This window comes from Macaca fascicularis, chromosome 7 (genome assembly GCF_037993035.2).
Source record: "Macaca fascicularis isolate 582-1 chromosome 7, T2T-MFA8v1.1".
In the NCBI taxonomy this organism is placed as follows: domain Eukaryota; kingdom Metazoa; phylum Chordata; class Mammalia; order Primates; family Cercopithecidae; genus Macaca; species Macaca fascicularis.
In genome coordinates this window covers 45,817,236-45,844,965 of record NC_088381.1, presented here as the reverse complement: position 1 = coordinate 45,844,965, position 27,730 = coordinate 45,817,236, and the positions used below count along the sequence as shown (strand labels likewise).

At 47.1% G+C, this 27,730-nt stretch overlaps 1 protein-coding gene across 2 annotated transcripts in view; it reads right to left on the bottom strand.

The window, feature by feature from the left end:
* Nucleotides 1-4,359: 4,359 nt before the first annotated feature.
* NOX5 (NADPH oxidase 5) overlaps nt 4,360-27,730 on the bottom strand; it is a 43,336-nt gene continuing 19,965 nt past the window's right edge. The window contains exons 7-16 of one of the 2 annotated variants that reach the window (XM_005559914.5): nt 27,524-27,702; nt 26,250-26,432; nt 24,461-24,593; nt 20,674-20,816; nt 16,468-16,512; nt 15,768-15,892; nt 15,394-15,475; nt 14,250-14,349; nt 5,968-6,155; nt 4,360-4,913 (exon numbers count right to left, since the gene is read on the bottom strand). In XM_005559914.5, the coding sequence (XP_005559971.3) occupies nt 4,782-4,913; nt 5,968-6,155; nt 14,250-14,349; nt 15,394-15,475; nt 15,768-15,892; nt 16,468-16,512; nt 20,674-20,816; nt 24,461-24,593; nt 26,250-26,432; nt 27,524-27,702 (1,310 nt within the window). In that variant the 3' untranslated portion in view covers nt 4,360-4,781. The remainder of the gene's footprint in view (nt 4,914-5,967; nt 6,156-14,249; nt 14,350-15,393; nt 15,476-15,767; nt 15,893-16,467; nt 16,513-20,673; nt 20,817-24,460; nt 24,594-26,249; nt 26,433-27,523; nt 27,703-27,730) is intronic. The other variant, XM_005559915.5, reaches the window with a different exon arrangement.

The following is a 27,730-nucleotide window of genomic DNA, read 5'->3' as shown; positions in this document are numbered from 1 at the left end:
GTGCATTTTGTTTTACTCTTAAAAAATAGATAAAAGCCATACAAAAGTACATAAATTAAAAAGTAAAATATCACATGAGTAATGCAGGAAGTGAAACCTTACTCAGGTAGCACACAAATACAGGAAACAGATAACGGGAAACCATTCAAGTCCTCCTTTGCCTCCTCCACAGTTAACCACTGCGAACTGCTTGGCATTTGGGCATCGTTGGCCATCAACAAGAAAACGCAGCAGGATGGCTGGCTGACTTTTTTCCTTTCACCAGATGTTAACAATGCTGTAGACACATCTGGGCCCAAGACAGATTAGGGCTGGCTTCTAACTGTCTTTCTGTGTATTTTTATCTATTTATGCCCACATGATATACATATATCATTTATTTTCTGTGCTATAAATAGGATCATATCAAAGACTTGGTACTTGGTTTATTTTCTTTTACACGACATTCTATTTTGGGTTTCTTTTTAAAATAAAACCATAACAGTAATAAAACTTAAACTTTACAGAAGGGTAAAAAGGAAAACAAAAACACAAAATCCTTTCCTTCATTGTATCCCTCCATTCCCACTCCCCAGAGCACACAGATAAATATATTTTCATGTATCCTTCTAGAAATGACCATTGTAAATGCATACACAAGGGCTTAAACACATACATACTTGATCTGTTCACTTTATAATAAGAAAGTGAGAACTCAGAAAGGTCAAATGATACACCCAAGGTCACACAGCAGCCTGGGGCAGAGGCAAGTGTAGAAGTCAGTGCTCTGCCTCCCAGAGGGCAAAGGTTTGTCCACTGCATCTCCAACAAGTTGGCCCAGAGCCAGTCTCGGCTAATGTTCCTCATCCCTCCCTACCTTCGACCTTGTCTGCCAGTCTGGTGACTCTCCATGTTGCCCACGCCCCCTCCCCTCCCACGAATGCCCCTGGCTCAGTGTATTAATAGCCTGCACTTGTGCGGCTCATCCGGGAGCGGCCTGCCTGATTGGTCATTTCAGGAATGCCTGCTGTCTCCCTCAGCGCTGTCCTCACAGAACAATGCAGTGGCGCCTGGCAAAGTGGTTCAGTGGCCTTGTGTTTGTGCTTTTGTGCCTCAAATTACAAGTGACAATTAGGTGCAAAAGACCTTTTGTAAGGATAATTCCATTTAAGTAACCCCTTGCCCTGGGAGGAACCGACATCCCGTCTATTCTCTGTGCTAGGCTTCGGGTCCACATGTCTGGCCCTGGGGAGTTTGCCGCTTGATGGGTGAGGATGGGCACACGTGCTGATAACTGGCCTTTGCTCCTTCTCGCTTGTCTTTGTGTGTGTCAGCCTTATCTGTTGTGGGCCCAGATGTGTCTGCAGCATTGCCAACATCTGGTGAAAGGAGAAAAGTCAGCCGGCCATCCGGATGCGTTTTCCTGTTGACGGCTGATGATGCACATGGGCACATCTGGGAAACATCCAGATGGCCAGACCATGCGTGCTATCCACTCACATGTGTGGTCCTGCTGCCTTCAATGACATCCACTGGGGCAGACAGAGCCTGCACCTGTGAACTCTCCCCGAGCCAGGCCTGTTCAGCTCAACTGGACCTCACCGATGGACATTTTGTTGCAAGGAGAAAAGAGGAAAGCCCAGAACTGGACACTGGGTATGGGGAGGGTAGAGTTTTGCGGGGAAGGCGGCGGTGGTGAGAAGCTGACAGCTAGAGAAACTCTGACCTTGAGCATGAAGTCTCTTGACTTCACAGAGATGGAGCCTGGAGGTTTTGCCTCTAGTGGGGAGCTTTGGAACAGGGCGCTGTCTTCCCGGCCCCTTTCTTTTTGATTCACGGCCACTCAGGGACCAGTCTCACTTCCTGGGAAACAAACCCTCTCGAGATCTGTGATTCTGCAGCGCCCTCTCGTGGGCAACTGGAATCTGTCTGGAGAGAAAACCTCAGGACACGGGCATACAGTCGTCACACATGTGGGCATTCATGGATTTTAGAATCGTATGTCCAAGTCCTTCCACCTGCTCCCACTCACTGTAATATTAAGTCCTAAACGAACAACTAACTATCTGTATATATGGGTGGGAGCCTGGTGGAAATTTGTTACAAGACAGCAAAGGACTGAGGACAGGGCTCAAAAGTGTTAAGGCGGTGTAGATAGACTGGAAAGAATCCAAAATGGTGACATGCGAATGTGTGTGTGTATTGAGTGCATGTGTGAGACAGCCTGTGCTAAACAGATTCTGCCACGTTTCCAAATGATTTGGGCACACCCTCTTTACATCCTCCAGCCTAAGTCAGGACACTCTCTTTAGTTTCCTTCTGTGCTCCAGAGAGTGTATTGTCCAAGCCTTCCCAAGCCTGTGCAGAAGGGAAAGTACAGACTCAACAGAGGGAAAGAGGTTCCAAGAGTGTGTGGCCTCAGGCTGGTAAAACTCCAGGTGTGAGTTTCCCCGGTGGGTTGTGTGCCTCCCCAGGCTTGCTGGAAATTAAACACAATCCGGTTGGAAGGCCCCAGCACCAGGTCTCCTGGCCCTGTTGACTCTCGGTCCCGGTAGATGGAGGCTCGGAGCAAGTGTGATCCCCACTTTCCGCCCACCCAAATCGAATTAGCCTCTCCTAGACTGCAGGGCTGGCAGCCAGGCCCCACTCCTCCTCTCACATTCTTCTTCCTGTTCCTCCTCATATCTTAAAGACCACATCCTCACTCCCATCCTGATCTGTCCCAGTCCCCAGGGTATGTTTTGCCTTCCCCTCCCTGGGGCTTGCCTCAGCTTCTTCCTCCACCATCCCTTCCTATTGCCCCTTTCAAAAGACAGCTTTCCCCTACCTTCATTCTTCCATCTGCCCAACTGGCTCATCCCCTGCACGTCACACCCAGCCTCCCCCCCGCCCCCAATCTGCTGCATCCCAGCCCGACCTTAGATAAGGGATGTCATCGTCCAGGTTATGATCTGGCTTCTTCACCTCCCCCTTCCCAACCATGGACTTCCAACCCATGGAAAAGAAAGGTGCCAGCTACTATCCCATTGGAAAGTGCCTAGTTCCAACCCCATGATGGCAGCCTTGGGGAAGGGTGCTTTACACTGTCAAGAAGAGAACCTAGCAGGACTGACTGCAAGGTGGAGGATGCCCAGGAAATGTGGGGCTCACAGGACCTCATGGTGTGGCACAGATGGAAATGTCCAGATCAAACGGAGGAGGTGAGGCCCCCCCCCATCCTCTGCCCAGGGCCGCTCCTCCCCATAGTATGTACTGAGAAAGCCTTTGCTGCCTCTGCTGTTCCCCGCTGTCCAGACAGGGACAGATGTAAACAGAGGCTGGAAAACAGAGATAGAGGGAACCAGGAGGGGAGAAGTGATGTAGACGTACGAAAGCCTGGAGCAGCAAGGAGCTGCACTGAGGTGGGGGAGGAATGTCGTGAGCACTTGGCATCTCATTTCACCTCACAGCAACTGTGACTGAGGGATGGCATCAGCCCATTTCACAGGCGAAAGAAACAGACATGGGGAAGCTTCCAGGGCCACACAGCTGGGGTGTGGCTGAGCTGAGCTTCCGGGCTTAGCCTGCTTCATCCCCAGGCACTTGACCTTTCCACGACACAGAGGGAGGCACGAAAAGAGGCTGTCTCCATCTTGCTTCTCAAGTGACTCAGCACACAGAGAGAAGGAAGAGGCCAGCATACAGAGACTGGAGAGGCTCTGGGGGACGCGCCAGGAGAGAGAGGGAGATGAGGAGACGAAGACACAAGGAGGGGCAGGGAAAGATGCTGCTTATTTCTCCCGATGCAAATGGATTTGGTGGAAAATACATATTTCAGGTTTCATTCCCAGATCATCAGAATCAGAATTTCTGATAGTGGGACCAAGGAATGTGCATTTAAAGAAGGTTCCTCCAAGTGGCAAGGTGTGCTGAGATATCTGCACCTAACTTGAAAATGCATGCAAGGCCGGGCGCGATGGCTCAAGCCTGTAATCCCAGCACTTTGGGAGGCCGAGACGGGCGGATCACAAGGTCAGGAGATCGAGACCATCCTGGCTAACATGGTGAAACCCCGTCTCTACTAAAAATACAAAAAAACTAGCCGGGTGAGGTGGCGGGCGCCTGTAGTCCCAGCTACTTGGGAGGCTGAGGCAGGAGAATGGCGTAAACCCGGGAGGCGGAGCTTGCAGTGAGCTGAGATCCGGCCACTGCACTCCAGCCTGGGAGACAGAGCGAGACTCTGTCTCAAAAAAAAAAAAGAAAATGCATGCAAAAAGTCAGATAAGTTGACAGATGGAAAAGAGGGAAGAGGAACTGATGTCCTATGTGATAAACAGAGCAAAATATTAACGGAGGAGTCTAGAAAGTAGGTAACACTGTTCACTGTATGATTCTCCTCACTTTTTGTATGTTTGAACAATTTTATAAGATGCCGGAGAAACAAGCTTCCAAATGACTGTGATGATTGGGCAGGTTTGGGACCATGGATGTAGGGGAAGGCTCCGTCAGAAAATGTTTGGGGGAGTGGTTGCCCTCGAACCCCACCCCCAAGCTCCAGTCACCAGCCTCTGGTTTCCTCAGTTTCACAGCAACCCCAGAATCTACAGCAGACTGAACAAGGCACTGTCCCTTCCCCTGGGTTCTAGAGGAAGTTCATTTGTCCCTTGGGGTCTCCTGTTTACCGCGTTGAGCAGGATTGGGGGGTACCTAGGCTTTGTCTTATTGGGAGGGTTGTCTGAGGCTGGTCCCTGTGGGAGTGTTTATACTAATGCGATGAAGCAGACCCATGGTGTGGATTTGGGGCACAGCTTGGAGAGGTGAGGCTAGAAATTCTCTTGGAAAAATCGGAAGCTGAACTTCTCACAATGGCCCTTCAGCACCTTGGCCAGAGCTGGGGAGCCACAGAAGAAGACCTGCACCTTGCCTTTCTTCTCAGCAGCCACTTTCTGGAACACCTGGAGTCAGTGGGGTTGAGGAAGAGAAGAGGAAAGATAGGTGGAGTTGCTGACTCACCAGTGACACAACCTCCCGGAGGTAACAGCATAACAGGTCGGCAGCAATAAACATCCCCATTTTCCACAAGGAGCTGCATGGCACAGCTGCTGGATTTTACAGCAGAATTCGACACTCAGCCATTCAACTAACAGCCATTTGTTCAACTGGCAACATGACCCAGAACCCCAGGGAGGGGACCAGGGCCAGAAATAAGTAAGACCCAGGCCCTCCACTCAAGGATCTGCAACTGTGGGAGACAGGCACTAAATTAGATATGCAGAGAGATGTATACAGTGCTCTGGGACTCCCGTGGGAGTCTGAACCTAGTGTTAGTCCCCAGGGCTGGCCACCTGCTGTGATTTAAATCTTTCCTGATGTCAGTCTTTCCCCCAGAGAGGACCCTTTTCTACCCCAAATTCTGCTTATGAATTGCCTTTTTCTGAAAGTCCTCTTTGATGCCCAAGCACTCACCACGGACATTCCCCTCCCACTCAGCTGTCGTGACCCAGACATGGGGTCATCTGCAGCACTTTTAAAAGCAGCACCTTCTGGGCCACTTCCTGCAAACTGTATACCCTGACAGGTGAGTGTTCAGGGAAGGAAAATAATAACAAAACCAATCTGAGAAATAAAATAAAACGATTGCAAACTATTTCATGTCTCTGTGCCTCAGTTTCCCCATTTGTAACAGGAGATGATAAGATCTGGTGTTTTTCCAGGTCCTTGTCCACTCAGGCCTTCTGACACTGGTCCATAGGGAGTCAAGGCTGCAGGGGTCTTTGAGGTCACAGAGACTGACTTCCTCTCTGAACAGATGGGGAAACTGAGGCTAATGACGGAACAAAGGCTAGTGATAAAGCCAGTGTAGGTACCCTGTTTACCTTTTGCACCATGAGGTCCCTGCTGGACTCTGAACTCTTAACCTCACGCTTTGCCCCTGACCTTGCCCCACTGCTGCCTCGGGCTCTCAGCTTCATCCATATCTGCAAGCTGCAGGGCTCCAGTTGGCATTACCTTGCTCCAGTCAGGCCGCCCAGGCTGGGTGCGCGTCTGCAGCCCCGTGATGGAGTCTTTCTTCTCCTTGTTGGCCAAGAGGTCAAGGGCCATCTGCAGGCCAATGGCCTTCATGTCATTCTTGCCCAGTGCAGATGTCATGTACATATGCAGCTCCAGGAAGCGGTCTGTTGGGTAGGGGACGAGGACTGCACTGAGGGTCTAGCACCCATGATGGGCGCAGGGCAGTATGCCAACCACTACCTTACCCTGGGGCTTGGAGGGAGACCCATAGGTCTTTTGCCCACTATCTGTCGTGTGACCAGTGCCATGGAGAGGAAAGGCAGCCCGTCGCTTGAGCTGGCCCTACTATGTGCATGGCACACATTAGTTACTTTATATGCACGAAGGTGAGCCTCACAGCCACTCCAAGAGTTAGATCTTTTATATTTGTTTATTTAGTATTTTTGTAGAGATAGGGTTTCACTGTGTTGCTCAGGCTGGTCTTGGATTCAAGCAATCCACCTGCCTCAGCCTCCCAAAGTGCTGGGATTACAGGTGTGAGCCACTGTGCCTGGCCAAGATCTTTTGTATTTATAGAATAAATGCATCCCAGGGCAGTGAGCATGGCAGTCCCTGGGCTCCAAAGCTCGTGCCCTTCTGTGCCTTACATGTCTGTCCTCATCCTGGCTGGGGACACAAGCCACACACATGAAAAGGTAATTTGGACTAAAGGGTCAAAGGCCGAGTGAATGGATCATAGCGTGAAGGCTACTGATATGCAGGGAAGGGCTAATGCAGACAGAGCTGCTTCCCAGAAGGGATGGGGACTGGGTTAGGCCTGGGATGAGGGGTGAGAGTAAAAGCAGAGGTGAAAGGAAGGCATGCTAAGTAGGACTAGTGTGAGCACAGAGTGAGACGCTGGAACAAATGCGATGTTGGCGGGGCAGGGTGTGGTGCCCAGCTGGAGCCGCGTCCTCGGATGGGAGCAAAAGGAGGTGGGACTGGAAAGAGATTGAGGCCAGAATGAGAAGGGTCTTGAATGCCCAGCTAGGAGAGAGGGGAAGGTTGAGAGTAACTGAGTAGGGCGTGACATAATGAAACAGCGCTTTAGGAAGCGGCATCGGAGAGCTGAGGAGACGGGGAAGGAGACTGGCACGAAAGAGCCCACAAGGCCAGAGAACCTGCAGTTCTGCGCCACAAAGTTACAGGTCTATTGGGATACCGATCCTTCAGCACTCAGGAGCTCCCAGGTGCGCACTTCCGTGTTCCATACTCAGACGTGACATAAGAATGTTATTTTTATGTGTGCCGTGATGAGAAAAAGATTGGTGAGTGCTGCCGTAGGCTTGAGTGTCGCTTCAAGCCAGAGTTGGCAGGGCCTGATCTAGGATGTGGCAAGGAGCATTCCCGAGCTGATGATCACCTCATTCTTCTCCTCTTCCTCTCTTCCCCTACACCCACACTGAAGGAGCTTTGCCGTTTCAACGTGCTTTTTTATTGTTTCCTAAGTCACCATCAGCCCATTTTTCATTTGGCCTAAGGTCTCAGCTGCTGTTACAATGCAAATGGCCCTAGGAGGGATAGCACATTTCATGTCACATGTCACTTAACCCCTAGTCGTGCTGGATGGTGTGGGAGGGAGAGAGATGTATTATGAGATGCCCACCTGGGGGACCCCCTGCTTCTTACCCTGCCTCAGAGTCACCATACCCCAGAGAGGGGTAAGAGGAGGGAAGGGGAGACACCATGGTGGGAGGGAGAAGATAAAGGGGCTGTGGAGGATGACCTGGCATGGTTTTCACCCTCTCCATCCAGTTGTGTTTCAGACAACCATCTAATTTCTGGGACACTTTCCTAAGAAAATCACCCAAAGCAAGAAAAAAACTATGTGCACAAATATATTAATTTCAGCATTTTTATGATTATGAAGAATGAGGAATAAACAAAATGTCCAGTAGTAGGAGCTTGATTAAATAATTTATGGTATAACCACTAACTATACCATTCATTAAATAGCCATTAAATACTACTACTGCTTTTATTAAACAGTTATTACTACTAGAACTTCTACTACAAATAAATTTATTAAGCAGTTACTATTACCACCACCACCACCACTAAATTTATCAAGCAGTTTATTAAGTTCCAGTCACTGTTCTATGTGTTCTGCAGATGACATCTCATCTAATTCCCATGACAATCCTATGAGGTGGGTACTAGTAGCATCCAGATTTTTCAGATAACTGCTTTCAAGGCAAACTGGTTAAATAATATGCCCAAGGTCCTATAGCTATTAAGGGTAGAGTAAAGATACAAACTTAGAATAATTGACGCTTAAGCTATAGAAATTAAAAATTATAAACCAAAAATTATTTAATGCAAACCTTGACGTATAATTAAAGTTGAAATCAGAAGCCACAAATTTCAGCTGCAGTTAATGAGAAACCCTGAAAGAAATTTGATGTGATAGAGTTGTTGACTCGAGTGGCTTTGAGAATACAAAGCACTGGGTTAGCTGTTACCCTTTGTTTACACAGATTAGGAAGAAGCAAACAGCAAATATTTATGTGCCAGTAACTAGAAAATTTAAATTAAATTTGAACTTTTCCTTCAGCTTGTCATCATAAAATTGAGTTTCTAATGAATTAATATAAGTAAAAGCATTTAAGAAAAAGAAGTCAATGGTATATAAATATTTGCTGTAATCGTTATTTACAAGAAAGGGCAAGGAGCTTTACTGAACTATTCTAAGCTTGAAGCGTTATCTTCCAAAGACTGTTGACTTGAACTTTAAGGTTCTGAATGTTTGTTATAGTAAACTAGATCTGTTTGGATAGTTTCTTGTAGAAAACTGTGTTTGATTACTTGAACGTATAAACTGTGTTTATCATAGGAATTTGAATCCACTCATGACAACCTGGTGATAATTAAAGAGTCAAATACAATCTGGTTCTAATGAACTCAACAAGTCTAAAACACTACGCCAATTCTCTTAAAAAGTCAGAAACATATCTAAAGATAGTTCTCCTTCTACAAATTATAAGGAAAACAAAACAATGACTTTAACAGATTAACATTTAAATATAGTGTAAACCCTCGGTATTCCACAAAGATGTCCCATTAAGACTATGATATGATCCAGAGAAATATTTCACCATACTTAATAATGATGAGAGTAAATGCTTAGTAAAATATGTAGAATACAGCAAACATTTGGGCAGTGAGGAGGGAGAGGTTGGAGAGGTTGAGGGGAAGACATTCAAGCCTTCTTTTCTTTTTGAGACAGCGTCTTACTCTGTTGCCCAAGCTGGAGTGCAGTAGTGCTATCATGGCTCACTGCAGCCTCAAACTATTGGCCTCAAGTGATCCTCCCACCTCAGCCTCCCAAGTAGCTAGGGCTACAGGTGCATGCCACCATGCCTAACTAGCTTTTTAAAAAAATTTTCTTTGTAGAGACAGCGTGTGCCTATGTTGCCCAGGTTAGTCTCAAACTTGACCTCAAGCAATCCTCCCTTGGCCTCCCATAGCACTGGGATTACAGGCGTGAGCCACCAGGCCAAAGATTCATTTTTGATAAAAGTATAAAACAAGGGACCAAACAGTTAAAGACTTCATATATACTAAGGTATTTAATCTTTATTTTAAAAAATACGAATGGAAGGAAAAAAGGGTGTCTAATCTTTTTTTTTTTTTGAGACATAATCTTGCTCCTCGCCCAGGCTGGAGTGCAGTGGCGCAATCTCGGCTCACTGCAAGCTCCGCCTCCTGGGTTCACGCTGTTCTCCTGCCTCAGCCTCCTGAGTAGCTGGAACTACAGGCACCCACCACCACGCCCGGCTAATTTTTTGTATTTTTAGTAGAGACGAGGTTTCACCGTGTTAGCCAGGATGGTCTCAATCTCCTGACCTCGTGATCCACCCACCTCAGCCTCCCAAAGTGCTGGGATTACAGGCGTGAGCCACCATGCCTGGCCAAGGTGTCTAATCTTTGTCTTAGATCATTCTCTAAACTTTTTGATTGTCACTCATCAGAAAAAAGGTTGAGCATTCACCCCCAATAAATATATCTGTTTATCCATGTTTGTCTCTAATTACAGCTTGTATACATCAAAAATATATGTTGCAGGCCAGGTGCAGTGGTGCACGCCTATAATCCCAGCACTTTGGGAGGCCAAAGCTGGTAGATCACTTGAGCTCAGGAGTTCAAGACCAGCCTGAGTCACCTGGAGATGACCCATCTACAAAAAAAGGAGATTAGCTGGGCCTGGTGGCACACACTTTTAGTCTCAGCTACTTAGGAGGCTGAGGTGGGAGGATCACTTGAGCCTGGGAGGCAGAGGTTGCAGTGAGCGCCACTGTACTCCAGCCTGGGTGACGGAGCCAGACCTTGTCTCAAAAAAAAAAAGAAAAATTTACATTGCAGTAAAGTGAACCACATTTACCCTTCCACCTGAAACAACCAGAAAAATGTACAAAACACACGAAACAATGGTTTCCAGACATTGGTCAGCAGGTGGCACGGGAATGTCATTGCTGAGAGAAGAGAAACAGATGAAGTAAACCCTACAACAGCCCTGCTTATTGCCTGATGCAGTCTCCTGTGGCGAGGAGACAGAAACTGGCATTCACAGAAGCCAAGACAGCCAGAATATTAGGCACAAAACTGGAAAAGGGAACTGCAGAAAGGAAGAGAGGGAAGGAGGAAAGGAGAGAAGGAGAGATGCAGGGGAGGAGGGGAGGCAGGGAGGAGGCCACTCACTAGCTCTGGAAATCTGCATAGTTTCTCCTAAGTTCCTGACTGAGCAGTAATTTGAATGTGTGAAAGAAAATGACCAGAAAAACTAGGATGGACGATACCTCGAGCTAAGCAGCTGGGAATAGTTTGCGTTCCCACTAAAAGCAAAGAGGCTTTGCCATAAATAGGGCATTAGGTAGAGTCCTACCCCACACTAAAGACTGCTCTAGACTCACCCCAATAGAAGTTAAAAGTGGGCCTCAAGAAGACCCACAGTCTTACATAATTTAACTGTGCACCAGAACGAAGTGCAGTACTATTTAAAGAAATAACACAAAATCCAGGCCAGTGGCTCACGCCTGTAATCCCAGCACTTTGGGAGGCCGAAGTGAGCGGATCACTTGAGGTCAGGAGTTTGAGACCAGCCTGGCCACCATGGTAAAACCCCGTCTCTACTAAAAATACAAAATTAGCCGGGCGTGGAGGCGGGCACTTGTAATCCCAGCTACTTGTGAGACTGAGGTAGAATTGCTTGAATCTGGGAGGCAGAGGTTGCAGTGAGCTCCAGGAGCTGAGATCGCACCTGGGCGACAGAGCGAGATCCAGTCTCAAAAAAATAAAAAATAAAATAAAATAATAAAGAAATAACACAAAATCCATAATACAACAACATAAAATTCATAATGTCTGGCATCAAATAATAAACTATCGGGCATGCAAAGAAGCCAGAAAATACAATTTAACCTGGAGAAAATTAGTAATTAGATACAGACTCACAAGTGACAGAGATGATAGACATAATAGACAAAAATGTTGAAATAATTAATGAATGTGCTCAAGAACATCAAAGCAAAATAAAACAAAACAAATATGATGGTCAGGCGTGGTGGCTCATGCCTGTAATTCCAATACTGTGCGAGTCTGAGGCGGGAGGACTGCTTGAATCCAGGAGTTCAGGACAACCAGCCTGAGCAACATGGTGAAACCCCTTCTCTACAAAATACAAGGAAATGAGCCAGGCATGGTCATGCATGCCTGCACTCTCAACTACTTGGAAGGTTGAGATGGGAGGATTGCTTGAGCCCAGTCTGCAGTGAGGCACAATCACACCACTGCACTCCAGCCTGGGTGACAAGAGTGAGACTCTGTCTCAAACAAAACAAAACAAAACAAAACAACAAATATGTTGACAAGAGAAATGGAGGCTGTAAAGAGACCCAGATAGAATATCTAGAGAAGAAAAATACAGTAACAAACGAAAAATACATTGGGTAGAATCAATAGCTATTTGAAGTCCTTTGGCTTTTTATGTACATTTCAGAATCAGCTGGTCAATCTCTATTTTTCAAAAATCCTGCTGCGATTTTTATTGGGATGGGAATAATAGATAATGTGCTACAGAAGAAAAGATCAGTGAACTTGAAGACATAGCAATAGAAACTACCCAAAATGAAGCAGAGATTGAGAAAGAAAGAGAAGAACAGAGACTCAGTGACCTGTGGGATAATATCAAACTGTGTAACTGAAGTGGCAAGAAGGGGAAGAGGAAGTAAACAAACAAAAAACAGATAAACATGTTTTTTCAAACAGCTGGAAAATTTTCAAATCTCATGAAATCTATAAGCCCATTAAGCCAAGAAGTTCAATGACCTCCAAGTATAAGAAACATAAAACCACACCAAGGCACATCATAATAAAATTACTGAAAACCAGTGAGAAAGATAGACATTTACAAGTGGTGAGATTTTTAAAAGATACATTATGTACGGGGGAACAAAGATAATGGCACCAATCATCTTGTCAGAAATGGTGCAGGGCAGAAGACAATGAGGAGGTATCTTCAAAGTAATGAAAGAAAACATAATCAACTGGTGATAATATCTTTCTTTTTTTTTTTTTTGAGACGGAGTCTCGCTCTGTGGCCCAGGCTGGACTGCAGTGGCCAGATCTCAGCTCACTACAAGCTCCGCCTCCCGGGTTCACGCCATTCTCCTGCCTCAGCCTCCCGCGTAGCTGGGACTACAGGCGCCCGCCACCTCGCCCGGCTGGTTTTTTTGTACCTTTTAGTAGAGACGGAGTTTCACCGGGTTAGCCAGGATGGTCTCGATCTCCTGACCTCGTGATCCGCCCGTCTCGGCCTCCCAAAGTGCTGGGATTACAGGCTTGAGCCACCGCGCCCGGCCGATAATATCTTTCAAAAATCAAAGTGAGATAAGGTGTTTGCGGTCAAAAGCCAAAAGAGTTTCTCACCAGCAGACCTGCACTAGAAAGAACCATCAGTTCTTCAAGCAGAATGGAAATCTCGACCCAAGCATGAAAAATGTAAAGAATCCAGAAATGGTAAATATGTGTATAAAAATAAAAAATTTGTTTTTCTGATTTTTAAATTTCTTTTTAAAAGATAATTGGACAAATGGTGGTACACCCATAAAATGGAATACCACTTAGCAATGAAAAGGAATGAATGACTTACTGATACATGCAACGACATGGATAAATCTTGAAGGTATTATGCTAAGTGAAAGAAGTCAGATGGAACAGACTACATATTATATGATTCCATTTATAGAAAATGCTGTAAAAGGCAAAATGATAGTGATAGGAAGCAGACCAGTGGTTGCCAGGGGTTACAAGTCAGGGGACGGTGTTGACTGCAAAACAGAAAGAGGAAATTTTCAGGAGTAATGGAAAGAAATGCTCCATATTTTGATTGCAGTGGTGGTTACACTACTGTATGCATTTGTCAAAATGCCATTGTATTCATTGTATGCTTAAATTGGTAAACTTTATTGTATGTAAATTATACTTCAAAAGCCAAACACAAATTAGTGTGAATAAGAATCGTTTGAGGGGCATGTTAAAATGTACATTCCTGAGCCCGACTCTGAGAGAATCCATTTGATTTGGAAGGTCTGGGGTGAGTCCTAGGAATTTAAATTTTCAACATGTGCCTATTCTGAATTAAAAGATATGTCATGAAAAAGATAAATTATAAAAATAATGAAATATATTTTTATAAAATGTGAATAAGAAAACAAAAATTGGAAGGGAATCCTTTAAAATGCCTGGCGTCATCTGGACAGCTGGATGAGATTATGAGGGCTTTTTTTTCCCCCTTCTACTTTTTAACTTTACAAAATATTACATTTTAATAGAACCTCCCCCCATCCTGCTTCTCAAGACATGGAATAAACATCTTCTTAAAAAGACTGAATTAGCCTGGGCAATATAAGGAGATTTCCTCTCTACAAAAAAAAAAAAAAAAATTAGCGGGAGTGGTGGCCTGCACCTGTGGTTCCAGCTACTCCAGAGGCTGAGGCGGGAGGATTGCTTGAACCTGGGAGGTAGAGGCTGCAGTAAGCCATAATCATGCTACTGCACTTCAACTTAGGCGACAGAGTGAGACCTTGTCTCAAAAAAAAAAAAAAAAAACCACTCTGAGTTCGCTTAATGGTTAAATGGTTCATTTTAGGTTACGTGGGTTTCATATCAATAAATTATTTTTTTAAAGATGCTGAATGCCCCTGTCCCACTCCCACTGCCCTCAGGCCCTGTCCCTCTCTTACCATGTTGAGTCTCCTGGGCCTGGTCCATCTCCAGTTTAGTCAGCAGGCTCACAAACCACTCAAAAGACCGCTGGTCTCTGTTGATCCAGATAAAGTCCACCTAGGGGGAGAGGCCCTTCAGCTCAGCGGCTGGGTCTCCCTCATTTGCAGGAGGCTCATATCTGTAATCCCTGGGACCCATATGACCACCCTGAAGTAAGCAGGGAACATTCACATACCCATTTAAGGGAGGGAAAAATCAAGGCTCATAGAGGTGAGCAGCCATGCCCAGATCACAGAGCAGCATGGCACCAGAACCAGGTTTCTGACTCCAAGGCGGGGATTTTCTCTAATATCTTCTACTGTTTACAACAAACAGTGTGTTGAAATACTAGCTTAGGATAGCCAGAAAAACATAAATTACTTTTTAAGAAACTCTTCTAAGTGGTATATACAGGATGATGAATTTTCAAAAGGCAAACATGTTTTCATTATTATTATTTGATTATATTATTTTCATTATTATTATTATTTCTTTTTTTTGAGACAGAGTCTCACTCTGTCACTCAGGCTGGAGAGCAGTGGTGTGGTCTCAGCTCACTGCCACCTCTGCCTCCTGGGCTCAAGTGATCCTCCCACCACAGTCTCCCAAGTAGCTGGGACCACAGGTGCCCGCCACCACACCCAACTAATTTTTTGTATTTCTGGTAGAGACGGGGTTTCACCATGTTGCCCAGGCTGGTCTTGAGCTCTTGGGCTCAAGTGATCTGCCTGCCTTGGCCTCCCAAAGTGCTAGGATTACAGGCATGAGCCACCATGCTCAGCCAGTATGTTTCCATTCTTAAAACCACCATAGGGTCATGGATAGGTAGCATTGTGGCGGCAACTGAATCCAGACTGCCTGGCTGTCAAGCTATGCAACCTTTAATGAACTGTTCAGAACATGTCTCAGAGGTGATGGGAACATTGAAGCAGGGGCGGGGCTCAGACATTCAGGAGGCACCAGGGGAACTCATTTAAGAGAATTCAGGGTATCGTGGGGAAAGAAAGATCCCATCAGGAATCACCTATCCGCTCCCACCTTTGCACAGGAGGATGGGCTCCTATTTTAGGAGGTGTCTAGGGGAGAAGGTCTGGAGGCCTGCCTGCAGGAGGTGGTACTCACTTTTTGGAGCTTCATGTTGTCTTGGACACCTTTGATCCAGGAGTGCTGGCAGTTGGGGCAAGTATGCTTTCTTTTCTGGTGCCTGAGGGGAGGCAGGAGGAAGGGGTTGTAAATTTGGGGCGAGACTTTTCAAGACCCCAGAAAATAGTTCAGGGGACAGGGAGCAAGGATGGGGTGGCAGAGTCCACTCTATGAGGAAGGGGAGGGATGAGACACAAAAAGGAGATGGGGGCAGAGCAGGAGAGGCAAGAGAGAGAAGAGCAGAGAGAGACAGGTGAAAGGAGAGGAAGGAGAAGGAATAAAGGGAGGAGGAGTGGAGAGGGTGCCTGGGGGCTCTGACCCAGGATGCCGGCAGGAGCACACTGTTTGCCCACCTGTACATGATACTCTGCAGGATGGAGGCAAAGGGGGTGATGCCGATGCCTGCCCCGATGAGCACGGCGTGCTCAGAGGCGAAGATCCTGCGGGTGGGGGTCCCGTAAGGCCCATCGATGTAGCACTGCGCACAAGAGGGAGTCAGAGAAGGGAGATGGAGGGGTGATGCTAGTCTCCCCTGCTACCAGGGGATGTCCCCAGGACTTCAGGACCCCCTTTATACATAGAAAGACATCTCCTGGGCTGGAACCCAGGTCTAAGTGGCTCCCAATCCAGTGCTCTTTCCACATCCTGTGCTCTCAGCACCAGCCTGGGGAGAGCTCTAGGTGTTAGAATGCAGAGCTAGTGAAAACAAGGACTCGATCCGCATCCCAGGGGTGTGTGCCTGCCACTGCCGGGTGTGTGCTGTGGGTGCCCAGGAGACAGGGACAGAGAGCACGTAGCCCTGTACACTGCACACCCAACCCTGCTCCTGGAGAAGAGACAGGCCGAGTGTGAGGTATGAGGCCGAGCACCCTTGGATATAAAGAGCAGGGAGAGGGATGTGGTTACATGACCCGGATACCTGGATGTCAGCCCATGGGGATTTGAGGAGCTTGAGTACCCACAATCACAACAGCCCTTCCTTAAAGGCAAAGACTTCATTTCCTTTGGTTGGGGCAGGCGTTCTTGCTCATGTCCACCCCTGCAGCCTCTCACCTTGATGTTACAGAATTGGTGGTTCTCCAAAAGTATCCTGGAGCCCTGCAGGGAGTAGAGCAGAGAGTTATGGGTCTTGGTGTGGACAGTATTAGGCATTTCTTAGAAGCTTCTTTGCCTTTGAAGGATAACATCAGGGATGTGCTGGTAAACTGACTTCTGGAGATAACAGTCTTGATTGTTAGCTTCTGCCCATTTCTGTGGTGTAAATCCTGCCCACCGTGGCTCCCACCATAACAACTGTGTTTAATAACCAGCTCACGAAATTCCCGAAAATTTAACAGTGGCTCCTATGGTCTAGCACAAGTCAGTTTCAGGGTGTGACTGGAAAGCACTCCCCTCCTAACCTGAAATATTCTTTTCCCTCTGCCTGAAATACCCTTTCCTCTTTCCCAGCTGTCAAATTCCTTCAGTGCACACTGTATCTTTCATTGTCCAGCTCATCTGAAGTTGCTATTCCTCTTTGAAGCTCTTCCCACCTTCTCCAAGCAGAGAAGCCAGGGTCTCCCCTGGCTCACAGTTCCCCGGGCCCTAGGGCTTTGCTCTGGGGTTGCAGACAGTGTGCTCCTTGGGGGAAGAGAGCAGGCCTCCTCTGTCTTCCTCAGGACTTAGAGCATGGTAGACAGTCAGCCCTGTCCGAGTCAGTATCTTTCCTTCTGGAAGGTGAAGGAAGCAGACCCCAGAACAGGCCTAAACGAGCCTGTGCTATTTCCTGCTCTGGTGCAGGAGGCAGAGTTAGGAGTGACCTTCACAATCATCCAGGCTGAGAGCATGGGAAGGACGTGCCCACATTCCCACGGAGCTCTGGTAAATCCTGGGTCTCCTGCTGCCTCTCCAGGATCGTGACATCATGCCATGTTGCTTCTTTGTCCAGAGATGACTGAAGGCTGCTCCCCTGGTGTGGGGCATGAACTCCTGGTGGTGGTTTGAGAGTTAGGCTATGAGACAGTTCCTCTCCTTTCAATTTTCTTTAGTCCTTCTCATGGCAACGAGAAAGCCTTCCATTCTGGCTAATGCATCTCTACCACCTCTCTAACACTTACTAACCTCTTCTCTTTTTTTCCTTTCTTTTTACAAAGTGAGAAAGGAAAGAAAGAAAAGGAAGAAAGTGTGAAAGAAAGAAAGAGAGAGAGAGGGAGAGAGGGGGGGTGAGAGAGAGAGAGGGAAGGAAGGAAGGAAGGAAGGAAGGAAGGAAGGAAGGAAGGAAGGAGAAAAAGAAAGAAAGAAAGAAAGAAAGAAAGAAAGAAAGAAAGAAAGAAAGAAAGAAAGAAAGAAAGAGAGAGAGAGAGAGAGAGAAGAGAAGAAAGAAAGAAAGAAAGAAAGAAAGAAAGAAAGAAAGAAGAAAGAAAGAAAGAAAGAAAGAAAGAGAAAGAAAGAAAGAAAGAAAGAAAGAAAGAAAGAAAGAAAGAAAGAAAGAAAGAAAGAAAGAAAGAAAGAAGGAAGGAAGGAAGGAAGGAAGGAAGGAAGGAAGGAAGGAAGGAAGGAAGGAAGGAAGGAAGGAAGGAAGGAAGGAAAGAAGGAAGGAAGGAAGGAAGGAAAAGGGAAGAGTGTGGAGCACCACCTCTGGCTTGGAGCGTTAGCAGACAGGCCGTCTAGCAAGAATTTAATAACATTGATTCTCATTGTTTTTACTTTCAGAGCTATCCTGTGTTCATGACATGCAATACTAGTTTTCCATTAGAGATAATAATCTTAAGACTCCTTTTGAAATACAATTAAGTTTAAAGTAATGTTGGGACGTAAGAGAAACACTAAGTAGAAAGTATTACTGGGGCAGTTATTATGCAAAAGTTGGGAAGGTAGCAGGCAGATGATTGGCTTCAGAGACACCCAGGTGATGTGTCATCTTTTCTGAACATGGTTTGACCTTAAGGCATGTTCCAAGGACCCACCATCTATGGGAAGATAAGCCAGCTGGCCCTCCTGCCTCTAGTCCCACCTTCCTCAGCCTTACTAGGCCACTGTCTTCAGAATAGGCTTCCCACCATGTGTGAGTCTCCTCTTTTGTCTTCATGTACACCAGGTCTTCGTCCTGCGGCCAGGGATCTCCCTTGGGCCTGTAGGACGTCAGCTCCAGTGACGTCCTTGGACGCCACAACTCCCTGTGCTGAGATGCAGGAATGGATGGGTGGGGGCTGTACACTCTGCTTTGTTTCAAAACAGAAATTTCTTTATTATTTAAATCACAAATCAATAACGTTAGCTTTAAAAATACAGATATAGAAACTATTAAACAATAGTGAAAAAAGTATCAGAGCACCTAACTACTCAGCATTTTCTCCATGCACTTACAGATTTTTTTCTACCACAGACATACACAATACTTTCACATAAATGGAGCATACGTTTTAGTAGCCTGCTTTTTCCACTTACTACATCTTGACAGGTTTTCCAAGTAAATACATTTAAATTGACTGAATCATTTTCTTAGGAGATTTAATATTCTATTGTAAAGGTGATCAGCAATTTATTTAGGTGTTTTCCTATTGTTGGGCATTTTGATTAGCTTCATTTTCTCATTATTGTAAACAACCACCCTCTCTGAAATAGCACTTTTCCCATCCCTACCTCTTGACACTGACTTATTTATCTTTACAGCATTTATTATCACCTGACATATTATGCATATATTTTATTTGTTCATTGTCTGTCTCCCCACCAGAAGGTAAGCAGTGACTATGCCTTTGTTACTTACTGATAGATCTCCAGCATCTAGAACAGAACCTGGAAAAAAGCAGATGCTGCGCGCCACAAATATTTGCTAAATTAACAAGGAAATTACTATATTTTGTGTGCACCCGTCCAATTAGCATTTTTTTTTTTTTTAGATGGGGCCTTGCTCTGTTGCCCGGGCTGGAGTACAGTGGCATAATCTTGGCTCACTGCAACCTCTGCCTCCTGGGTTCAAGCGATTCTCCTGCCTCAGCCTCCTGAGTAGCTAGGACTACAGGCACGCACCACCCCATCTGGCTGATTTTTGTGTTTTTAGTAGAGACGTGGTTTCACCATGTTGGCCAGGATGGTCTCAATCTCCTGACCTCATGATCCGCCAGCCTCGGCCTCCCAAAGTGCTGGGATTACAGACGTGAGCCACCACGCCCGGCCCCCGGTTAGCTTTTAAGAATACGTCCCTAAAATGGAGTTGCTGGGCATGTAGGTATACATATTTAAAATGCTAACACATACAGCCAGGCTGCCTGCCAGAAAAGATTGTACCAATTTATAGTGGCAGAGGTGACTGAGGTCCCAAGGAAACAGCTTTTAGTGTGTCTAGCCCACTGATCCACAATGTGCCATGACTCGTCTGATTTTGAAAGTCAGTTTCCTCCTTCAGGAAGTTTCCCTGATTAACAGCCGAGAATGTTCTGCTTTTCCTACCTACCCCTGCATATCCCAGAGCTTTGCTCCTGGTGTGGTCCTGGAAAGGTCTTCTGGTCTGGCCAAGCAAGATCTCACCTGGATTTCAACCCTGGACTTTAAATTCCCCAATGGCAAGGCAGGATTGGGCCAGGCCTGGGGACGTCTCCTATGGCAGGGTTTTCATATGTTAACCTGTCTCCCAGCCATGAGGCACAGTCTACTTAGTTTGAATTCAGCCACCCTCAGCCTCAGTGTCTATTCTTATTTCTTTAGCAGTTGCTGTGCCTCTCTCTGTTCCTCCAAAATCTGATGGCACCAGCAGCTCATCAGCTTTATAGGTTTCATCAAGGATCTAAAGAGAATAACATTGCTGATGGTGATGAGGAGGAGGAGGGGGTCCACCTGGACCCTGCTGCCTATTTCATGCAGTACTTTATGTGCATTCATTCAGTTGGTTTTTTAAATAGTCGTAAGAGAAAGGTAAGTAATAGAGGGAACTACTTCTATTTTATAGATGAACAAACCAAAGGACATGCCCAAGGCCACACAGTTAGAGAGTATTAGAGCAGAGACCTGGAGGTGGGTCTTTCTGATTTCAATTCCCACTCTCTTTCTGTTGCTCTCTTCCCCCATCTAATGGGGGACATCAGACTGGGAAGGATCTGGAGTGGTAACACTTCGAGAAGGTTCTTGAACCACGGAGTCAGCAGTTGCCTAACCCCCTTGTGCTGCCATTTGTGTACACAGCAGTTGCTCAATAATTGATACTCACTGAGAAGAAGGAGGCAACTTGGTCTCTGTGGGCTTGCCAGCAGGTTGGACCCCTTCTCTCCAGTAGCCACCTACCTTGGACAACCTTTGGCTCTTTCTCATTGTCACACTCCTCGACAGCCTCTTGGAACCACAGCCCAGGGGGTCTGATACCTTGAAGGACTCATATAGCCTGTTTGTCCACTGGCCTTGGGACCGGATGTGCAGCCAGATAGTGTCTGAGCAAGAGAAGAGTGGGAGGGGAAAGGAGGTCCATAGTGACCGGCACCAGGGAGCAGGCCTCACCCCACCGGAGGGATTGGTGCTGGGCCTCAGCCCTCCAAGTCCTGGTTTGAATGTCCTTCCTCAGGACCAAACTAGCAGCCACAGCCACAGGACTCGGAGAGTTGATCCCTTTGGGACAGACCTTGAGATCTTTCTTGATGAAGTCAACCTGAGCTTAATAAGGGTACAGACTCCTGTAACAAAGAAAGGATCAGAGCAGCTCACTGGAAATTTTCTAAAGGCAGTGACTCTGCCACCTCCATCAGGCCAAGGTCTCACCAAAACAGGCCCTCCTGCTAGTCAATGGCTCTGCACACAGTAGGTGCTCAGTCCATGGTGGTACCAACTGCTTTCATGGTATCCATGCCTGGAATGTAATTACTAAGGTCCTCTGTTGAATGAATGACTGACGGAAATGTGGTGTAAGGTGATGTGAGTCCTCTGCTGAGTGGTACCAAACAGAATCCACAACATCAGAGTGAGGAGGATGCAAGAGATCTCCTGCTCTGAACCCTTGTCCTTTTCCTTTTTTTTTTTTTTTTTTTTTAAACCACGGATTCTTTTAGCAGTCCTGCAAAGGCAGTGGATAGTCTCCTTCTCAGAATAAGGGTCTAAATACATGAAACAGGGATGGCCAACCTTTTGGCTTCCCTGGGCCACACTGGAAGAAGAAGAATTGTCTTGGGCCGCACGTAAAATACATTAACACTAACAATAGCTGATGAACTAAAAAGAAAAAAAAATCACACAAAAAAATCTCATCATGTTTTAAGAAAGTTTACGAATTTGTGTTGGGCCACATTCAAAGCTGTCCTGGGCCACATGTGGCCCAAGGGCCATGGGTTGGACAAGCTTGACATAAAGTAATATACAGAGAAATTACATATGAATCCAGTTATAATTAGTTATCAAAATGTTAAAAAAAAAAATTTGTGACAGGAATCCATGTGCTTCTTTGTTAATACATGAATTAATGAGCTCTAGCAGGCCCCAACTAACCCTGGGAATCAGAAGCAGTAGTGAGCATAAATACTCTTGAAGCATTGGCCGCAGCTGTAACATGATAGAAAGACATCCATGGTTTTCACCGTGAAAAAGTCAGAGGTACCATTAATGCTCCTGGGGTTTGTTACTCACATTTATCGTTGAAGAAAATGCTAAATTTCAGTTAGAGGTTAGTGAAAATAAAGATGTCCCATTCAAGTTGATGAAGGAATTCATGACCTGGTGTTACCATGTATTTTACAGAGGCTTAGAGAGGTGCTTCACAGTTTTATGAGGAGCGGATTGAAAAGTCAGGACTGGAGCTCAAGTTCTAGGATCCTAGCTCCATCCACCTTTCTGAGGTTTCCTCCTTCATTCGGGCATCAGCACCCTTAGGTGCTTGCATGCCTTGGCTACATAAATATACCCTGAAGTGCCTCAAGCAATGACTCAGACCTAGGAAGTCTCCAACAATGGTGGTTGAATTCATTTAGCCACAGTTGCTAAACTGAGTCCCACTCCTGAATCCAGTAAACAAGCTCTATAAACAAAGTTGGTATATTTACCAGCCCCCTACATGAACCCTTTCAGCTCAGGGCAGGAGACTCTCCCAGGGTCCAAGGACAGGCAGATTCCAAACTGAGACCCAGAAGAAATCCCTTCAAGAAATGGTGAAGGTCGGGCTCATGCCTGTAATCCCAGCACTTTGGGAAAGGCGGGTGGATCACCTGAGGTCAGGAGTTCAAGACCCAGCCTGGCCACCATGGTGAAATCCCAACTCTACTAAAAATACAAAAATACAAAAAAATTAGCCGTGCATGGTGGCTGTAATCCCAGCTACTCAGGAGGCTGAGGCAGGAGAACCTGGGAGGCAGAGGCTGCAGTGAACCGAGATCATGCCACTGCACTCCAGCTTGGGTGACAGAGTGAGACTCTAGAAAAAAAAAAGAATTGGTGAAATATAACAAGTTTGGAAAGTTAGGGGAGAAAAAGAATGGGTGAAACACATGACACACCCATATAATATTAATAATAGTCAATAACCATATTAGTATCCATACACTGCAATACCATGCTGGCATAAACAGGAAAAGCTCTATCTTTACTGATATACAAAGATCTCCATGACATACTGCTGCTATGAAACACTGCCTCTAGTGTGAGCCCATATATACAAAATCTGTCCATCTGGTTAGCCATGTAGATAGACAGAGAGAGAGCTGGAAGCCTATTCACCAAATAATTGGCAATGGTTTCCCTTGGATAACATTATTTGAAGGATTCTCATTTTCTTCTGTATATATTTTGATATTGTCTGAGTTCTCTGAAAGCACAGACGTTCTTCACAAAGCAGAAAAGAAAAGGAAAAAACTAGGGAGAAAATAGCCTCACCCTCTCCAACCTCTACCTTTGTTCCATGGTACATCGAGGGCACAATTCAGGTGATTCCAAGGTAAGGGGTATGCAGCCCCACATGTGGAAACCCTGGCCTTGGGTCTACATTGTGAGCTGAGGGATCTGGGCCAGGGGTCCTGCTGGGCTGGGTCTGGGAGGCATCCTGAGTGACACTAAAGCTTGTAACCAGGATGCGTCAGAGAACCCCCAACACGCAGGGCCGGGTAACCCTCATGAGGCCAAGCAAGGGTCTTACTGTAATAGGTCACTCAAGGCCTTCCCTGTTGGAAATGTCAGTGCAAGCCACCCTTGCCATACTTGGAGGCACATCTCATGGTGGGAAGAAGGGCAGGGGTCCAGGTGGCAGCTCCAAAAACAGCCTGGGACTGGAAGGAAGGCACGTGCATGGGTGAGAGTCAGAGAACAGCTGAGCAAAAGCGTCAGCTGAACTGTTCTGTGTGTGCTGGGGACCCAAAAAGCAGTGGGAATGGTTCAGGGCTGGAGGAGAAGGGTGTGAGGGATTCTGCTGCCTTGGGGCTCTATAAAGCCCAAGTCCAGGTGGGAGTAGGGAAACCTGGTCTCCCATCACAGTCCTCTTAAAAACGCCTATATCCTCTCCTAAGCCAGGTACTCCTCTGCTTAAGAACCATTCATGGCTCCCAATTGGCTGCTCCATCCATCTGGATTCCAACTTTGCTTCTGAAATCCTCCTTAGTCCCATCCTAGCTCTAACTGGCTTTGCCAGCAACATCACCTGCCTTTCATGCTCTTTTTCTCTCTCTGTATGTCCCTCCCTTCTTTCCTTGCTACTCCACCTGCCCACCCACCCCCTCCCCATAGCTCTAGCTATAGGAGACTCTTCTGAGTCTCCAGGTTCTCATGATTTTACTTCTGCTTTTCCCTCTGCCTCCTCCCCATCTCCTTCCCTATCTGGTAAACTCCTGCTAGCCATTCAAAGTCCAGCTGAATGCCCCTGTGTCTGCAAAGGCTTCTCCCCACCAAGCCAGGCCCTCCCTGTAAGACTTCAGTGCAACTGGTACAGCCCTTGCCATGCCAATCGGTGTCTGCATGCCGGCTCCCACTTCAAAGAGAGCTTTTTGAGGCTGACTTTGTGTTTCTGGCCTTGTTCAGTGCTGTGTTCCGAGTTCCCAGCCTGTACTTGGCCCACAACGGGAACTCAGTGACTATGTGCAGAGTGACTGGAGGAGGTCGCCGTTACCTTTTTGCTCAGGAGCACTGCTGATGGTGAAGGGGTGCCACTCATAGCGAGCGATGGTGGGGATGTTCAGATACAGGTAGTCACCAGGTCTATAGTGAAAAAAAGGTGGCCGCTTGATGAGGAGATGAGTGACCTGGGAAAGAGGAAGGAGATCAGTATCATTCCTGCAAGCCCAAAGCCACCAGGGGCTCCAGGATAAGAGGGCAGAGGCTGGGCTGCCCTCCTCCTCCATAAAACAGACATGCCCCGAGACACGACACTCTTCTGTGCTTCTGAGTGGGGGCCCACCTCAGCAGCCAACCTGCCGATCTGGAAGTGGGCAACAATCCTAGAGGGGGCAGCCAGGCTGCGTCTGAAGCGGGGCCCCTGGTTTTACGCTGCTTCTCAGGGTGTAAGCACTGCTTTTTAGTGGACCCTCTGTGACGTGTCCCTGTGATGCCTCCCTGGCTGCTCCAGCCCTTTCTTGGAACTTCGGCCAGTGCTTGGCCAGCATTCCAACCACCAATGCGCATCTCTCCTTGGACAACAACATCCTTCCAGACAATTGCTTCAGAGCACTGTGCTATCTCTAGGCCTCACAGCAATTGTATGATGCAGGTACTATTTTCTCTCTACTTTAGGGAGGAGAAGAGGAGGCTCAGAGAGGTTAAATAACTTCCCAAGGCCACCGGGTAAGAAACCGTGGGATCTGAATGCAGCTGAGGCTGTTGGATGCCAGAGCCTAGACACACAGCACAGCCTCATTCTTCAGCCTCCCAGGTCCTCCAATGCAGTGTGTCCAGAGCTAAGCCCACCTAGAACTGCCTTTCTTTTCTCTTTTCTGATACCACTCAGACACCTGGGAGACGTCCTAGACTCCATCCTCTCTGTTGCCGCAAAACATAACCAGTTGCTTCTTGAGTCTTTCTGTGATGTGCGCCTGCCTCCATCCCAGGGCCTCTGCCTCAGTGTCAAGGCCCTCATGAACTCTCATCTTTGTATTTGCAAGAACCTCCCCCCAAGCCCCCTCCAAGTCACCTTCCACAGAGCAACTAAAGAAATCTAACTAGAGTATAAATGGTCCCAGTTTAATACCACCATCTCCTCCCAGCATGCTCAGGGGTTCCCCATGGCCTGCGGGGTGGGTCTCCTAGCTCAGGAGGCCCTTCATGAGCAGGCCTTACTCATCTCTCTGGCTTCCTCCTGGCAACTTGGCTCCAGCTATGCCTAATTACCTGTGGTCCCCCAAGCACAGTATACCCTTTCACAATTCTTGTCTTTACCATGCGGTTCCTCCTGCCAGCAATACCCTTCCTTGTCTTCTCTATCTGACAAACTCCTATTCATCCCTCAAAACCCTGATATGGCATCTTCTCCCTTATTCTGAAGCTTTCTCTGACCTCCCAAAGACAAAGGGTTTAATACCTCCAGCAACACAGCCCTGCACTGTAATGAAAGGGCTGGCTCCCCTAGAAAGCAGGACAGTGCAAAACCTTCTCTGTTTCTTTGTAACCTAGTTCAGGGCCTGGCACCCTGTAGGCACCAATAAATGCTTACTGAGCTGAAGGAGAATGTTCTCCCCAAAACTGGATTTTAGAGGTGTATTGCCTGCCCTGCCATTCACCTTCCTAAAGTCTCCCTCCTGGAGGGCTGGACTGGATCTTCCATTTTGCTTGTCTCCTCCATAGCAAGGGGGCTGCAGCTATACTATTCCCTATTTCCTTGGGGGTCTGACGGGGTACCCAACTGTTCCACCCCACAAACTGTCTCTTGGGATGAGTGGGAAAAGTCTCCCCCCGGTCCTTTGTACCTTGGAGGGGAGGAGGTTGACTTCCATGATGCACACGGCTGCCATGCGGGACACTGCCAGTCCGATGGCCTTCTCCAGGAAAAACAAGATTCCAGGAACCAGCAGCCACTTCCAGAAGTTGGGCCCGTGAAAGATGAGCAGAAGCCACACGAGGAGGTAGGACAGGTGAGTCCAATAGAACACCTGTGGGGGTAGAGGGACAGTAAACTTCCAGAACTCAAGGCTTGGGGGATGGAACAGAGCCAGGACTCAGGGTTATCCGCAAAGCCAGGACAGTGCCCAGAGCCTTGACTCTCTCCCGGGGATGGAGTTGGGTAAGAGGTTGGGGTTGGGAAGCTTCTTTTTCTGGGGGCTTGGCCAAAGGAGGCTGTAAGGGAAGCTTCCTGATACCAGAGGCAAACATCTGAAATATCTGCCTGGGGAGGTTCTGGGCAGACTGGAGTGCTCCCACAGGGATCATGAGCGTCAGTATCCCTGCCCCTTGACCCATTCTCAGAAGGAAGAAAGGAAAGACAGCAGTGGCTTCCTGGGAGTGGAGAAGAAATAGCAGAAGACAATTTTAGCACCCGCTAAAGCTTTGGTATCTTGGGCAATTTCATGACTTTTCTGAGTATCAAATTCCTCATCGGTCAAATGAGGATTCTGATTCCTACTTCAAAGGCTTGTTGCTGGCCCACAGTAGGTAGGTGCTCAGTATATGCCTATTTCTGATGTGGGCAGGCCAGGAGACAGTCAAGCTCCCCAAACCAAGTCCTCTGTGACTTTCTGCATCTTGAGGACGCTGGAGAGACAGAAGCGAAGATGGAACTAACATTTTCAGAGCACCTATGTGCTAGGTATGTAGTTAGTGGTTTTACATGTATTATCGCCTATAATTCCTAAAATAACATAGAGAATTACACCTCCATTTTACAGATGAGAGAACCGAGGCTTGGAAAGGTTGAGTGACCAGTAAGCAGTGGAGTGGGGATTCAAAACTTGCTGAGCCTATTGTCCATCCCCTCCCTGTGCTGTTTTAAGCCCACTTAATCTAAATAGGCTAAAGGGATAAGCCAGCAAAAAGGCAGACTCTTCCACAGCAAAACGTCTACATTTGGCAGACATAAACCACAGTCCAATGGCAGAATCCAGCGGCAGGTCCCAAATCACATGCAAGTAATAGGCAGACCAGCTTGGGACCTTCCTGGGCTCTGGAGTAAATCAGACGGGACACGGAAAGAAATGAAAGTAGAACCCTGGCCTTGGGGGAAGCAAAAGGGCAGGGACTGCGGCACCTCAAAGTGGCCACTTCTGCGGACGCAGGAACTGGAGCAGATGAACATGAGGAGGAGGAGCAGCAGCAGAGCGACACCCGTCGGGGAGGCCGAACCGTGTACCCAGCCTATGCCAGGCCGTGTGGTGAGCAGCAGCTCCCAGAACTGGAAAGGGCTGGCCTCCGCCTGAGCCTGGAGCGCTGAAAACAAGCTCGGAAAGGTTGAGTG